The 15,553-nt window shown below is 51.1% G+C and overlaps 1 protein-coding gene across 2 annotated transcripts; it reads right to left on the bottom strand.

The window, feature by feature from the left end:
* Positions 1-8,049: 8,049 nt before the first annotated feature.
* TRIM11 (tripartite motif containing 11) lies at positions 8,050-15,491 on the bottom strand. 2 transcript variants are annotated; one of them, XM_030844841.2, is made up of 6 exons: positions 14,785-15,491; positions 12,187-12,282; positions 11,614-11,844; positions 10,669-10,691; positions 10,482-10,582; positions 8,050-9,911 (listed from the first exon to the last, which is right to left on the bottom strand). In XM_030844841.2, the coding sequence occupies exons 1-6, from the start codon at positions 15,190-15,192 to the stop codon at positions 9,364-9,366; spliced, it is 1,407 nt and encodes a 468-aa protein (XP_030700701.1). In that variant the 5' UTR covers positions 15,193-15,491; the 3' UTR covers positions 8,050-9,363. The 2 variants fall into 2 exon arrangements, with proteins under 2 accessions (XP_030700701.1, XP_030700703.1); XM_030844843.2 differs by having other exon boundaries at positions 11,614-11,841.
* Positions 15,492-15,553: the final 62 nt, after the last annotated feature.

Below are 15,553 nucleotides of genomic sequence, written 5' to 3'. Positions count from 1 at the left end.
AAATAAATGTTTCCATTTTTTACTGGAATTAAGTAAGTATGATCTGAAGTAAATTGTGATAAATTAAGATGCATATTGCAATCCCAAAAGTAACCACTAAGAACGCCCTAATTTTAAAAAAAAGGATTAGGGAATTCCCTGGTGGCACAGTGGTTAAGAATCCGCCTGCCAATGCCGGGGACACAGGTCTGATCCGTGGTCCGGGAAGATCCCACATGCCATGGAGCAACTAAGCCCATGCACCACAACTACTGAGCCTATGCTCTAGAGCCTGTGAGCCACAGCTACTGAAGCCAGCGTTCCACAACTACTGAAGTCCACATGATACAACTACTGAAGCCCATGCACCTAGAGCCTGAGCTCCACAAAAAGAGAAGCCACTGTAATGAGAAGCCTGCACACCACAATGAAGAGTAGCCCCCGCTCTCTGCAACTAGAGAAAGCCCAGGTGCAGCAACAAAGACACAACACAGCCAAAAATAAATTAATTAATAAATAAAAGGATTAAAGTGGACCACTGGAAAATATTTATTTAATATAAAAAAAAGTGGTAAAGAGCTACACAATAACACAAAAGACATGTGATAGAAAATAAATAGCAAAGTGATAGACCTATAGCAAACCATATAAAATAATACTAGAGTACATCAAATACTCCAATCAAAAGGCAGAGATCATCACTGGGGGAAAAAAGCAAAAATAAATAAATAAATAAGTGATGTTTACAAGAGACACACTTTAGATTAAAAGACACACATAGGTTGAAGTTAAAAGGACAAGAAATGATATATCTTTTAAAGTCACTGTACTAATATAATAGAAAATAAACAATAAAATAAAAAATATTACAAAGAGGGACATTTTATGATTAAAGGGCAATTAATTCATCAGAAAGATATAACAATTATAAACATATATGCACCTGAAATCAGAGCCTCAAAACCCATGAAGTAAAAATTGTCAAAATTAAAGGAAGAAATAGACACTTCAAAAAAATACCTTGAGATTTCAATAGCTCCCTCTCAATGATAGAATAATTAGAAAAAATCAGCAAGAATATAACAGACTTATAAGACACCATCAACCAACTTTAGAAAGCTGACATCCATAGTTTTTATTAGTGTCCTTAAGTTCCAGATTTGTCTATTTGGCCTCTGGGTGGGAAAAAACTCACTCTCCCTCCTGTGCTTCTCCTTTAACACTACTACCACACTCACAGCACTCTTCACACTAGATGTGTGTTTTCCCCCATCAAGCAATTGTGACATCAGCTGGGTGTCCTACAACTTAACTCAGTTCTGCTACTATCTACCTGGAGATAGTATCAGATTCCACAGGAGCTCAGTCCCACCTCAAATGCCAATCAAAAGTGGTGGGTGCCCAGGCTTCTCTCCAATTTGACTATGTTGATTTAAAAGAATATATGCACAACGTGAGAGTGGCAAGTTAAGTTTTATTGGGGGCAAAATGAGGACTGCAGCCCGGGAGACAGCGTTTCAGATAACTCTGAGAAACTGCTCCAAGGAGGCGAGGGGAGGAGCTAGGATATAGACGAGTTTTGAAACAAAGAACAGACAGTTGGGAACCTCAAAGTTGTTAAATAAAGAGAGCCAGATATCTCAAGTTAAGGAATTTAGTGCTTCTGTGTATGGGAAGATGCAAGAGTCTGGGCTCACTGAAGTCATTCCTTTGATATGCACCTCAGCTATCTGGGGCCAGTATTTTCACGTCCTGAGTTTCCACAGCGCTCACAGCAGGGAGTGGCTGCAGTCTGATGGCCGCTAGATGGCAGGTATTCTTTTCAGCCCAGAGTTTCCTCAGGCCTCACCAGCTCACGTTGGAGGGCTGCAATTATTGGTGACTGTGACATCCTTTGTTCATCGATATGGCAGGAAATATTCCATTTATCAACTACAAATTGGAGGTTCCCATGACTTCCTCCCCCATGGATTCCATTATTTGCTAGAATAGCTCACAGAACTCAGGGAAACTATTTACTTACTGTTTACCAGTTTATTATAAAAGGATATAATAAAGGATATAGATGAACATCCAGATGGAAGAAGTGTGTAGGGCAAGGTATGTGGGGAGAGGCACAGAGGTAGCGTGCCCTCTCTTGGTCCAACACTCTCCCATCACCTCCATGTGTTTACTAACCCAGAAGCTCCCCAAACTCCATTCTATGGGGATTTTTATGGAGACTTCATCACGTAGACATGATCAATTATTAAATCCATTTCCAGCCCCTCTCTCCTCTCTGAAATTGGGAGTGGAGCTGAAAATTCTCTGCTTCTAATCATGGTTTGGCCTCTCTGGTGACCAGCCCCCATCCAGGAGCCATCATGGAGCCCACCAAGAGTCACTTCACTAGGAAAAAAAAAAATGCTGCTATCACTCAGGACATTCCAAGGAATTTAGGAACGTGGTGTCGGGAGCCCGGGTCAAAGACCAAACATTAGAACAAAAGATGCTCACAGTGCTCTTATCACTTAGGAACTTACAAGCGTTTTTAGGAGCTCTGTGTAGGAACTGGGGGTGGAAACCAACATATATATTTTCCATTAGCTCACGGCATCCATTCATCACAGTGCCAATTGTACAGACTATATTTCTTATTTTCTGTATTTTTAATGCTCTGGCATTAGTATCCTGACTGACTGGGGTAAAGCTGCCCCTTCAAGGGCTAGTCAAGTTTTAGAGATAGCTAGGGCTCAATTGGGAGCACACCCTTCATATGCAAACTAACCAATCCAGAGCCCACATCACCAAACACCTCCTATATCTAATGCTCACATACTAAGCCAATATTTCCTTGCCCAAATCAACCCAGGGCCAGGTACCAGACAATGAGGGACAGCTTCTATGCCCCAAAGCCCACCAGAATTATTCAAACGAGTCAATCATAAACTGTTTATTCTGTTCTGCTTCATCGTTCCCATAGAAACCCAAATAAAAGCTCTGGCTCTCTCCTCTCACTCCTTTCTGCCTCCTGACTAAAACTGGTCCTTCCCCATGTGGCCGTGTGTGGCATGGCGTGGCCCTGTGTGGCATGTCATGCCCCATTCTCTTGAGAAATATAAATGTAGTAAATTCTTCTTTCAAGGGTGTTGTTACTCAGTCACCTCCATAAATTAAACTCCCATGGGGGGACTTCCCTGGTGGTGCAGTGGTTAAGAATCTGCCTGCCAATGCAGGGGACATGTGTTCGAGCCCTGGTCCGGGAAGATTCCACATGCCACGGAGCAACTAAGCCCGTGCGCCGCAACTACTGAGCCTGCGTGCTGCAACTACTGAAGCCCACGCACCTAGAGCCCATGCTCCGCAACAAGAGAAGCCACCGAAATGCGAAGTCCACGCACTGCAACAAAGAGTAGCCCCCACTCACTGCAACTAGAGAAAGCCCACGCACAGCAACGAAGACACAACGCAGCCAAAAAAAAAAAAAAAAAAAAAAATCCCACGGGTACCATTATTGATACAATGGAACACTCCACTGAACAGATGCAGAAAGCACATTCTTCTCAAGTGGACCCGGAACATTCTCCAGGACAGGGCTATAAAACAACTAACATCATACTAAGTATGTGTTCTGACCACAACAGAGTTTAATCAGAAGTCAACAATAGAAGGAAATTTGAGAAACTCACAAATATTTGGAAATTAAACAACACAATTACAAATAATCCATGTGTCAAAGAAGAAATCACAAATATAATTGGAAAGAGTTTTGAGCTGGATGAAAATGAAAACAGAATAACAAAAGTAATGGAACGCAGCTACAGCAGTGTGTAAAGGGAAATTTATAGCTGCAAATGCCTATGTTAGAACAGAATGATCTGAAATCAATAATTTAAGCTTCAACTTTAGAAAAAGAAGAGCAACCTGAGCCCAAAGAAGTGAAAAGAAGGAAATAATAAAGATGATGGTGGAAATCATTGAAATTTAAAAAAAATAGAAAAAATAGAGAATATCGAATGAAATCAAGTTGTTCTTTGAAAAGATAAAAATAATTTTGACAAAATGTTAGTTTTACTGACCAAGGAAAAAAAAAGCACAAACTGCCAAAATGAAAGAGGAAACATTATGACCAATTTTTAAATAATTAAAAGGATAATAAGGGAATACCTTGAACAACTTTATGTCAGAAAATTAGACAACTTAGATGAAATGGGCAAATTCCTAGAAAGACAAACATCGCTCAAGGTATGGAAAATCTGAACAGGCCCTAACAAATAAAGAAATCAAAATAGTAATTAAAAATGTTCCCAGAAAGAGAAGCCTAGAATCAGATGGCTTCCCTGGAGAATTCCACAAAACATTGAACAAGGAAACAACAGCAATCCTTCACAAACTCTTTCAGAAAACAATCGAGGAAACAAAGACACCACAAGAAAACTACAGACCAATATCCCTCCTATGTATGGATGTAAAAATCCTGAACAAAACATTAGCAAATGGAATCCAGCAGCATATTAAAAAGAGTCAGATGGGATTTATCCCAGGAATATAAGGTTGGTTTGACATCTGAAAATCAGTTATGTAGTACATAGAATAGAAATAGACAGGAGGGGTATTTCTGAGGTAATGGAAATGCTCTAATAATCGATTGTGGTGATGGATTTAGTAGAAATTGCACATTTGAAGCAGCTTAATTTTATGGTATGAAAATTACACCACAATAAGGTTGTTACAAAACATGAGTGATAGGAAGAGAAAGGTCTGGGCTGTGCAGGGTTCAGTGCAGGCGTCCTGGTCAGGGACGGGGCAGAGGGTGAGGCGGGCTCACAGGTGGCTCTGTGCCACCTCCGTCAGGAGGCGTGGGGTGCGAGACAGGGGAGGTGGGAGGATGCGGGGAACCACAAGGGGAGCGTGGGGAGGAGCACACAGACCTCGGTACTCAGAGGGGTATGGAGGTGTGGCATGCGGGACATGGGGGACAGGGCCGCGGCGGGGATGTGAGGACGAAGGAAGGTCCTGCAGGGCATGGAGAGGCAGAAGGCGCAGGGGACGTGAAGGATGTGTGGGGCGCAATGGGGGAGCGTGGAGGGACATGGGATGGACATGGAGGAGTGCTAGGCGCGAACAGTACCGGGAGTGGGGGTGGAGTTGCGGGCAGGAAGGGCACACTGAGGGGGCAGGGGTCGAGGAGGGCACGGCCTCCATGAGGGAGCGCAGGAGCTTGGGGACTCAAGGGGTTCCGGGGGTGTGCATGAGGTGCGGGGCGTCAGGAAGCAGCCAGCAGTCGCACGCACCGCAGATAGGACTGGGTAGTCCTAGACCCTCGCAGCTCCAGGCGCCCGGGTGCAGGTGGTGCGGATACTACCTGAGGTGCCCTCAGAACCACCAGCTGGGATGTAGTTCTCAGGACTTTCGGATACTGGGGTCACTGCTGCGGTAGGGCAGGCGCGGCTGAAAACAGGGGTGCAGGGCGCGAAGTCTCGCCCTGCAGGCCGCCGGCCAGGCTCCACTCTGGGAATGACTCCAGCGTGTGCCAAGAGTGACAGGGCGCACAGTGCACATTCCTCGACCAGGAAGTTAATGAAAATCACTGAATTCTACATTTGCAAACCAGTGAGGTTGGGGGTATGAAAATTAGGCAGTAAAGTTTTTTAAAATCTCAGTTCTGTTCCAGAAGACTTAGCCCTCCTCTCCTGTTGTCTCAGGTGTGAAGTGGGATGTTACCACACAGACTTGCTATTAGACGTGATGAGTTAATGTGGAGGAAACAAGTGAAAAAGGACCCTTTGTCTTTTAACCCAATCTTGTGGATACATTACATGCCCAGGAGAGGTACAGATGGGGAAGCGAAAGAGACTGACAGAGACTGACCACAGACATAGACCCAGGACTGCTGTTTTTATTTTTCAAACATTCTATTGATCACAGTTACTAATGCCTTAAGTATTGTAGTAGCCACTCCTCCTCCTTCTGAGGTCTCTGTCGTGCCATCCTGAGTAATTGCTTTTTAAGCACTGATCAACCCAGAATGATTTTTATCTTCACAGCTTCTTTCCTGTCTCCCCGTTGGTCTGCTGGCTGAGTCACCTAGGGGGAGAGGTTCTGGGCATTTAAAAACTTGGTAGGCAATATTTATGGTTGTTTTGGAAGCCCCAGGAATGGCTGACCACATTCTGCACTGCCCTGGCTTAATCTACATCAATCCAGCTTTATTTTCCTCCGGAATGCTTATCGACTACCCAAGTAGGAGTTCACCAACGAATAATAGCGTATGAGCTCAGCTGCTGGTAGTGTAGGAGATCAACTGCTAGTGTAAGTCATCTGTTGCTAGCACAGGGGTCACCAACTGCCAGCACTGACTGCCAACGCAAGAGCTCCCCTAGTGGCCAGTGTAGGAGTTCACCTAATGCCAGTGTAGGAGATCATCTACTACCAGTGTAGGGGATCACCCGCTGTAGGAGAGATATGTCATAGATTGTTACCCGTCACTCACAAACATATCAGGGCACCTGCAGGAGCTTGCATGTTCACTGTGGTCTCTCTGGACCTAGAACACTGGGTGGTAGCCTGGGGATGCAGAAGTCAGCAGGAGTAACCTTTGTAAAGCTGAAAATCAGTGTTTGCCAACAGGTATCACTGAAGCTCATTTTTTTTCTCTCTCGACTGGTGGACAGTAGCAGCATGTCACCCCAAAACACCTCATTTGGCATAAAGGTTATGTAACCAAGCAGGACCCTACGAGGCTTTCCTGGGACAGACCCTTCCCCCATATCCTCTGATATCTGATGCACATTTCCTGAGTTTTTACAAATGCTAAAACCACCACCAAATGGAAGAAATTAACTACTTGATGATCACGATCCCCCAGACCTACTGGAGCCTTAGGTTGATACTGTTAACCACCCTGTTACCTCACCATCAACCAATCAGAGAATTGTGCAGGAGCTGATCACATACCCTGAGATTCCCCCCCTCCCTCACCCGGCCTTTAAAAATGCCTTGCTGAAACCCGTCAGGGGGAGTTCGGGGTTTTAGAGCCACCCATCCTCCTTGTATTGGCACCTTTACAATAAACGCTGCATTTTCCTTCATCACAACCCGGTGTTAGTGGATTGGATTTACTGCACATGGTCGAGCAGACCCAAGTTTGGTTTGGTAACAATTATTTTGAGCTGGAGGTGTTGAGAAGCAAATACAAGCTCCCTGCCTTTCCCCATCTATCTAAAAGCAGGACACACATCTACAGAGGTATTCCTGTCCCCTCTCCACAAGAAAGATTTGGAGACAATTCTAATCTCATCAGTTTGGAGATGGTACGGGGCTGGGGGAGGGGCAGCGGTGGGGTAGGACCTACATATAACAAACCTTACTAACTAGCATTAGGTACCATTAGTTTACCTGCTCGTTTTACGACCTTGGAAGCCTAAAACTGCTTTCCCTGTCATTTCTGCATAAACATTGTTCTTTGTTGAAGATGCTGTCTAAGCCAGAAATCTAAGCTGCTGCTCTAAGTTACTCATTTTCCTGGGGTTTCTCCTATGCATGCCTGAGGTATACGTGTCAATAAACGTCTTTGTTTTTCTCTTGTTTAGCTCTGTTACAGGGTCTCGGCCAAGAACTCAGAAGGGCTGAGGGCAAATGATTTTTCCTCCCTTACACTTGTGTCCAGCTTTGTTCTAAAGCCACAGCCAGAGGCGTCTTGGTGTCCTCGGGGCAGTTGTGTGCTCACTTATTAAACTCACGAGGCTGCCCCACAGGCTAGGTTTCCAGTGGCCATTGTGGAAGTCCCAAACCTTAAAAGTCCAAATCTTGCTGCAGGCAGCAACCAAACACTATGCTCCGATTCTCAACAGGAAGTGAAGCAGCGGGCCCCGTTCCTTGGGAAATCATATGGGAATAATTCCCCAGCCAAAAACATGGCCAGACTCCTGACTCAACTGAGAAAATACCTCCTCCTGTGTACATAATTTGAAGGAACTGTTGTTCAAGATATTCAAAAGTGGTGTATACATAGTAACAATAACAAAAAAGCCCAAGAATGGGAGAATGAGTAAATAATCCAGTAAATGAAATAGTACTGGCTATTGAACACAGAGGAACATGGAAAATGTTTATCAGGTTATCTGAAAAAAAGGGGAAAAATGCCCACAGTCCCTGCATGAAATGAACACACGTGTTGAGCCAAAGAACATCGAGACCATACCTGGGAGTTGCTGTCCTTGTGTGGGCAGCAGCTGCATCCCCGACTTTACCAGTGAGCATCTTGTTTCTGTAACCCCTCCCAGAGGGTGGGCCCTCTGGAGGATTTCCCCACCCCCCAACCTTAAAGATAAGGGGACTACAGACAACTGTTAATTTATTTACTGTGAGAATGGTCCTTACAATTAATAAAAATCTAGGGGTGCAGAGACGCCGCATCACACCTTCTTCAGAAAGGTGAAGAAGCGTCAAAACTTAAAGCAAAAACGAACCCTGGACTTTGTAAGCCAGGGCTCTCTGTGGCCTCCCCCGCTCCCCCAGGCAGGAGACTCTGGGTTCTGAGTTCAGGGACCATGCCACGGGCCACTGAAGAGGCATTTGAGAGGGCAACGCCAGCTTGCTCTTCTCAGTGCCGCTCAGATGGAAACAGTGAGGGGTCATTTCTGAGCCTCACACTCACCTCCAAGCCCTCAGACCTCCCAGAACTGAACCTCTGCACTGGGAACCAGGGAAGAAGCTTTTTCCAGAGGCCCTGAGTGGGCCACGTTCAGGGGGATTTGAGGGCATCTGTGTGTCCTAGTTAATGAACCACTGTATTCAGTGACTTGCTCCCAGTTCCCTCCCTGTGGCCTTTCCCACATCACCTGTCACCTGAGGACTCTACTGCACCCCAGTTAATCTGAGGCAACTACATCCAGACACCCGCCCCCGCCACCAGTTTAGACCAGACCCCAAGACAGGCTGGTGGGCTTGGAGCCACCCCTTGGCCAGCAGTCTCACAAGACAGCAGCTTTCTCGAGGTGTGGCCCCAGGGTTTGAGGGGGTGCTCAGACTGCAGCCTGAGAGTTCTGCAGGCCCTGGTGTCTCACCCCAGACTGAGGCTGGGTGGGGCAGGTTGGTGAGGCTCCTGGAACCAGAGCTACCAGGGCCCTAGGCTCAGGGCTCTGCAAAGGACTGTGTGTGATGCACTGGTGAATGGGGTCTCAGCATCTGATGACCTTGCAGAGTCCCCCGAGGCAGGACAGCCCAGCCCGCACACACTCACATGGCTTCCTGGGTGTGGCAGTGACAGAGTTCAGTTTGCTACACGTATCCGAGTGGCATTATGAGTGTTTTCCACAGCTCAGAGGACAAGCACCCTCTTCTCAGGTTTTTCAAGTGTCTCGCAGACTCGGAAGGCTGGACAAGGGGCTATGAGAGGCCTGCTCACTGGGGAGCCAGCATGTCCCCAGGCCCACCTTTCGGCCTGCAGATGGTCATAGGGGTTGGGCTGCTGGACAGAGGTGAGAAGAGGGCCCGCAGGGTCCCCGAGAAGGGCGTCTCAGGAAAGGTATACAAGAGCGACCCATCGTTGGCACTGTAGAAGGACAGATGTCCAGCCTCGTAGTCCAGAAAGATGCCCACGCGCCGGGGTGGGTCTCGGAGAGGGGCAAAAGCCCGCTCGGAGGAGTTGTAGTAGCTCCCCAGGAACACCAGGATCCAGAACCCGTTACCAGCGAACAGCTCGCCCTTCTCCTTGCGGTTGGCGTTCTCTCTGCAGACGCCCAGGGCCCAGCTGGCCCGCTCCCCGACCTCCACCTCCCAGTAGTGGCGGCCCGAGGTCAAGGGCTCCCGGCCCAGCACACAAGGCCCGGGGTCGAACCGCTCAGGGCTGTCGGGCAGGGCCTGCCGCAGGTCCCCCCGCCGCACGCTCCTCCTGTCCTCTGATAGTACCAGCTCAGGGTTGGCGGTGTCAGGATCCAGGGTCATGTCCCCTGCAGACAGAACAGTGGTCAACCCTCGAAGCTGTCTGCCCCAGACCCATACAACCTTGCAGTTTGTGACTGCCCACAAACTGACCACGCCCCTTCTCACTTGAAAAGATGCCCTAACCACTTCCAGTTGTATCTTGGAACGTTCTAGAAAGCAGTCCGTGCTTCCTTGTGATTCATGCCCCTTAGAGCACAGAAGGAAACCCTGAGTGCTTTCCGTGTCCATTCTTTTAGTCCCCAGAGAGAAGTGTGTGTGTGTTCTAGGGCAGCTTTCATCCCAGACTCCACAAACCTGGGGTCCACATGGGGCCTCTGGCACCTGAATGACCCTAGGAAGGTGTTCCCACCTCTATTTTCCCTAAATGCAACAGTGAAAAGCTTGGACCTGGCCTTCCCTTAGCTGCTATCTTCTGCCCGATAGCCCTGATCCCTCCTAGTTTCTCATCCATGAACTGGGAGCCTGCATGTTGTTCCTACCACAGACCCCAGCCCACCAGCAAAAGCTCAGGACTGGCACCTCCTCTGGTCTGGAGACAGCGCGTGGGATCCCCCCGGCCTCTGCACAACACTCACCTCGGAACCTCCGCAAGGCCTCCACCAGCCCTGGGACCCTGCACACCGTCCTCATCTCCATGGGCACCACCTCGGGAGGCTGCAGCTTCACGTCCTGGACTCTGGAGGGGCAGTGGAGGTGTCACCCCTGCAGTGGGCCCACCTTGAACCCTGCCCACCCTCCCTGGGGAGAGTCCGAAGCTCCTACCTGCGCAGGGTGTCCCTGATATCCTGTGGGAGAGACACACACTGCGTCAGCACCCATCCCCCAGGTGAAGGGCATGAAATGCAGCCAGGCCAGCTGACACCACTCCCACACCGGGACATCTCAGCTGAGACGCCAAACTGCATTTCACATAAACCTGTGGTTCTTATCTCAACCCATCCTCCTGGGCCAACCCGTCCTCCTTCCAGAACCTCTGCTTCCTGCAGCTTCTCCAGCAACATTCACTCATCCTTGAGGGCTGCTCCCTCACCTCCTAGCTGCCTGCCTAGCCCTCCCACCGCTTTACTGACCATAGCCCACTTCTGCTGACTTCCCTCAATCCCCGCCACACACTTGTCCGGGATTCTTCCTGCTTCCCAGGCTTAAGATCACCTGATGGCTCAGCAAAGGCCAAAGGACTAAATTTTAGCCCCAGGATGGCAACTGGGAGCCTCTTACTGGTCCCTGAAAGCCCACTCAGCTCTGAGGCTCCAAGGAGGGTCACCTCCCACAGGAAGCCCCCTGGGCTGCACATGCAGGATCCTTGGCTCCCACCTGCGGGCACAAATTGCAGGGGCCAGGAGCTGAGCAGATTCTCAGGGGTAGCACTGGGCCCATGCAGGAATCCCTATGGGAGACCTGTTGGCTTTTCCTCTCAGCACAGTGGGCCCAAACCTTCAGAGAGCTGGGTGGTGACCCACTGGCCTGTCCCCATTAGGGCTCCCAGACAAGCGCTAACAGCAGTTCGTGCAGTTCAGCAGTGGTGTCCACTCCCTGTGTTTCATAGGAAGGAGACCAGCTGGTGAGGACCTGAGAGGTCCAGTCAAGCACCAGTCAGTCAGCCTGCTTTGCACAATGCTTCCTCCACTTTCCTGCTCTCCATTCCCATGCCTGGCCTTCCCTTGACACCCCCCACATGCCCACCCCCAGGAATGGGTGCCAGCTCACCTGCAACAGCCCCAGTGCTGGTAGCTGGCAGCGCCCCTCCAGCTCAGTGATGAGCTCGGCCAGCTGGGCGCTCTGCTGTCCGAGCCGGGCCGCGCTCTCCCGCAAGGGGGGCAGCACCTCCAGCTCTTCCTCCTCCAGCCTCTGCAGCAGCCGCTGCTCCTCCTCCACCAGCAGACGGCGCAGCCTCTCAAACTCCGTCAGCACATTCTGCCGCTGGGTCTCCACCATCTTCTGTGGGGGTCGGGGAGGACAGCTGAGGGCCTAGGACCTGGAGCCACCTTAACCCCCAATCCGGGGTCCCCCACGTCCATCCCTTCCTGACCCCAAACCCACCACTTGGGCCCTCATACCCATCCCTCCCTGATCCCCAAACCAATATACCCAGGGCCCCACATGCCTGGTCCTCCCTGACCCCCACTCCCAACCCCCAAACCCACCCTGAGGTGGGTTATACAGGGGGTCTGGGGCAGGGGTGCTGCCCAGAAGCATGAGGCTGAATGTGAACAGTGGCGTCCTGCGGTGGCGGCCCTCATGCCCCCTGCCCCCACCCACATTGGGTGCCTGGCCACCTGCCTGCCACAAGGAGCAGGTCTCCTCCGCCTGGGCCTGGAACAGCAGTGCATCCTCCATTTGCTTCCGCAGATGCTCCAGGGACTTCTCCAACTTGCCCTACAGGGAGGTGAGCCCAGAGTGACCCCGGCCAGGCCAGGCCTCCAGGCTGGGCCTTATACCTGCTCCCACCTGCCCAACCCCAGCTAAGCCTGAACTACTGGCAGGGACTAGTTGTGGAAAACTGGGCCTGGGACATGGCAGGTGGAGCAAACTCAAATTTGCCAGGAGATCCCTCCCACCACTGCCCTAACCAGCTACTTCCCCTTGCCTGAATGTCCTTTCTTCTGTTGTTCCCACCCCTCCCGAATCTCAGGGCAACCTTCCCACAACCCAGCTTCTCACTGCATCACCACCTTCTTTCTTCCAAACCCCTTCGTGTCTCTCTGCCTGAACTGGGCTTGCTGGGTTTCAGCTAACTGCAACGAGCCACAGGATGGGCACATTTGTATCCGGCTCCTTGGTCCTGATTTCAGGCCTATGCCTAACATTTACTTCAACCCACACTTCAACCCTGTTTACGACACACTTGGCACCTGGGAAAGCCAGGAGGCCCGAGATGCAGGAGGATCTGAAGGACCATCACAAGAGTGACAGCAGCGCTGGTGGGGATTCCACTGTTCCCTCCATCCATGTTCTAGATGCTCCAGGGCCCTGGGAGGTTGCGCTTTATAGAGCCAGCACTCCCAGGCTGTGCAAATACCAGCCACAGCCCACGGATAGCAGGTAAGAGCAGTTTGCTGGGGCATCTTCTCCAGCATGAAGACAAAGTAAGCACCAATACAGTGAAGGGTCACGCCATCCCAACCCACGCCACTATGGCATCAAGATTATTTAGAGCGGAGGTGACTGAGAAACAGCAGATGCAGGAAGAGCTCTCTGCTCTCCTCCCTTTTGCCGAAACGCAGGGCATAAGTTTTCCATGAGAACGATTCCTACCCAGTACCAGGAAGGGGAACAGTCACCACCCAGAGACAAGTTGTTGACACTGAGATGAGTCTACCTAAACAAACCTTAGTCAAATAACCCTGATGTTCCATTACTTCCCCTCAATATACTTCCTTGCTCCTTTCCCACAATTTATTGGCCCTAGAAGCCCAAATCCCCCTTCTAGTTGCTTGTCTAGTTGCTTTTCCACAATTTATCATCCTTTGTTAAAATGGACTATAAGCCTGTGAGTTTCTCACTTTTCTGTGAAACCCTTGTGCCATGTACAATTTAAAAGACTATTAAAAGTATATGTCCCTTCACCTGTTGATCTCTTTTGTCACTTTAATTTGCAAGCCTGTCATAGAACATGACACTGTAGAAGAAAACACTTTTCCTCCCCTATGATAGACAGGATTAAGTGCCACCACATGAGACTTTATCAGGTCAGCTGGGACAGGCCTCTAGAGAGCTGCTGGTCATTCTCTGCTCTTTTGGTCACTTTCCACACCCTGATTGGGGTCCTCAGTGACAGAAGTGCAAATCTGCTAGACTGATGTAAGGAGGGGGTGTTCTTGTATGCACGCTATACCTCAAAGTGAGAAGAAAACCACAAGAATTGTGTCAGGACAAGCCCAGTGATGCGGATCAGGTCTAGGTTTATTGTTGTCCCAGAGGCTTGCTCTATGATAGTGACAGAGTACTGATTCTAACGTTGACTAGAGCATGTACTTGACGCACCTCAGCAGAGAGACACTACTGGCCATAAAGCAAAATGCAAACCACAGTCAAAAAGTTTGAAAGATGCCACCCGTGTACCTAATACCCTCGGTTTCAGAAGCAAACCCACCCGCAGGAATGTAGTAGGCAGCTGGCCAGGTGAGCCAGGTTAAGTGTTTGCCCTGAGGCTCTTAGCAGAGAAAGGAGTGCTGGTGTTCGTTTGGATTTTAAGGAAATGCATCTCCAGAACAGAGAAACAAGGCATCTCAGCCTGGGCTCAAAGCAGGGCTGAGCCCTGGCTTGTCAGCTGGCAGAGTATCCTACTGGGAAAGCCTGGTGGGCCCTGGCGTCCGCCTCCTGGGGCAATGGCTCTGTCCCTGCATTGATCCCTGCCTGGGGCTCTGCAGCGGCTTCCTGGCTGCCTTCCCATCTCTTCTCACCAGAACTTCAGGACTGGCGTCGGCCCCACGGCCCTGGCCTGCCCTGCCCACAGCCCTCTGAAGGCTCAGTTCTCATCCGTGCACGTCCACCTGGGACCAGCCACCTCTGAGGTTCCCTTCCCACTTTCTCCTCTCCCGGCTCCATCCCTGCCAAAGGTCAGTCAAACCTGCCCAGTCCCCGCCCCAGGCAGCCCTCCCACCGGTTCTGTGGGACCTAGACTTCAGAAAGCACGCCCCCTCCCCACGACCAGGTCCCCAGGCCAGCGCCTCACTGGTGGGTGGTGCCCCAGTCCCTCTAGGGTGCCGTTTGGGACAGGCTACACCCCCCTACACACCCCCGAGACCCGGACCAGGTTGGGACCCGAGCCCACAACCTGGGCCAGGATGGGGCCCCCAACTCCCCAGGCCCAAGCCACGTCCCCGCAACCCGCAGCGACGCCCTGCTAGGCCGTGCTCCGCCTGGACCTGCCCACACCTTGAGATCGTCAGCCGCGTCCTGCAGCGGATGCACTCGGTGCGCCCAGTGCTCCCCTGAGCGCTCGCAGGCCGCGCACAGCAGGCGCAGCTCGTCGCCGCAGAAGGCGGCCAGTGGCTCGCGGTGCGCGGCGCACACGCCCTGTGGGACGGGCGACGGAGGGTGCAGGCGCCGCGCCATCTCGGCCATCTTGGCGAGCGGTCGGTTGGGTCGCAGGTTCCTCTGCGGGGACAGCTCGCGGCACTCGGGGCACGCGTACGGGCCCTCGGGCTGGCCCCAGCAGCGCCGGATGCACTCGCGGCAGAAGTTGTGGCCGCAGTCGGTCATCACCGGATCCGTAAAGTAGTCGAGGCAGATGGCGCAGGTGGCCTCCTCTTGGAGGTTGGTGGACAGGTCCGGGGCGGCCATGGCACCGGTGGAACGGAGGAGGGCGGTGTGGTCCGCCGGGTCGGGCGGTGGCCGGCCGCTGCCGGAACTATGGGGAGCGCGCAAGGACGCGGGGTCTCCGGGGACGCGAGATGCAGGGCACCAGGGGACTCGGGAGCTTCGGAGCGCAAGGGCTCCGGGGTCCAAGGCTGCGCGACTCCTGGGATGCGGAATATACGGCTCCGGGACTGCAGAGGCTCCGGGAACGTAGGGCCTAGGAATACCGTACGCAGGGAGGAAGAGGAGTCGAAGCGGGGACGGAAGCAGGAAGCAGCTGGGGTTTTTTTGTTTTTTCCTTTGGAGCAACCCACTTTAGCTCCGGATTGGCCGTGGCCTGTCACGC

Source organism: Globicephala melas, chromosome 3 (genome assembly GCF_963455315.2).
Source record: "Globicephala melas chromosome 3, mGloMel1.2, whole genome shotgun sequence".
Classification (NCBI taxonomy): Eukaryota; Metazoa; Chordata; class Mammalia; order Artiodactyla; family Delphinidae; genus Globicephala; species Globicephala melas.
The sequence above is the reverse complement of the archived record's forward strand: the minus strand, read 5'-3'. Positions and strand labels throughout refer to the sequence as shown.

What these genes read in the sequence shown, in the direction of transcription:
- TRIM11 (XM_030844841.2), bottom strand. Translation starts at nt 15,192, where the DNA reads ATGGCCGCCCCGGACCTGTCCACCAACCTCCAAGAGGAGGCCACCTGC. An exon ending in CAGCACTGGGGCTGTTGCAG is followed by an intron (nt 10,692 to 11,613) that starts GTGAGCTGGCAC and finishes TCTCTCCCACAG; the next exon opens with GATATCAGGGACACCCTGCG. An exon ending in ATCAGGGACACCCTGCGCAG is followed by an intron (nt 10,583 to 10,668) that starts GTAGGAGCTTCG and finishes CTGCCCCTCCAG; the next exon opens with AGTCCAGGACGTGAAGCTGC.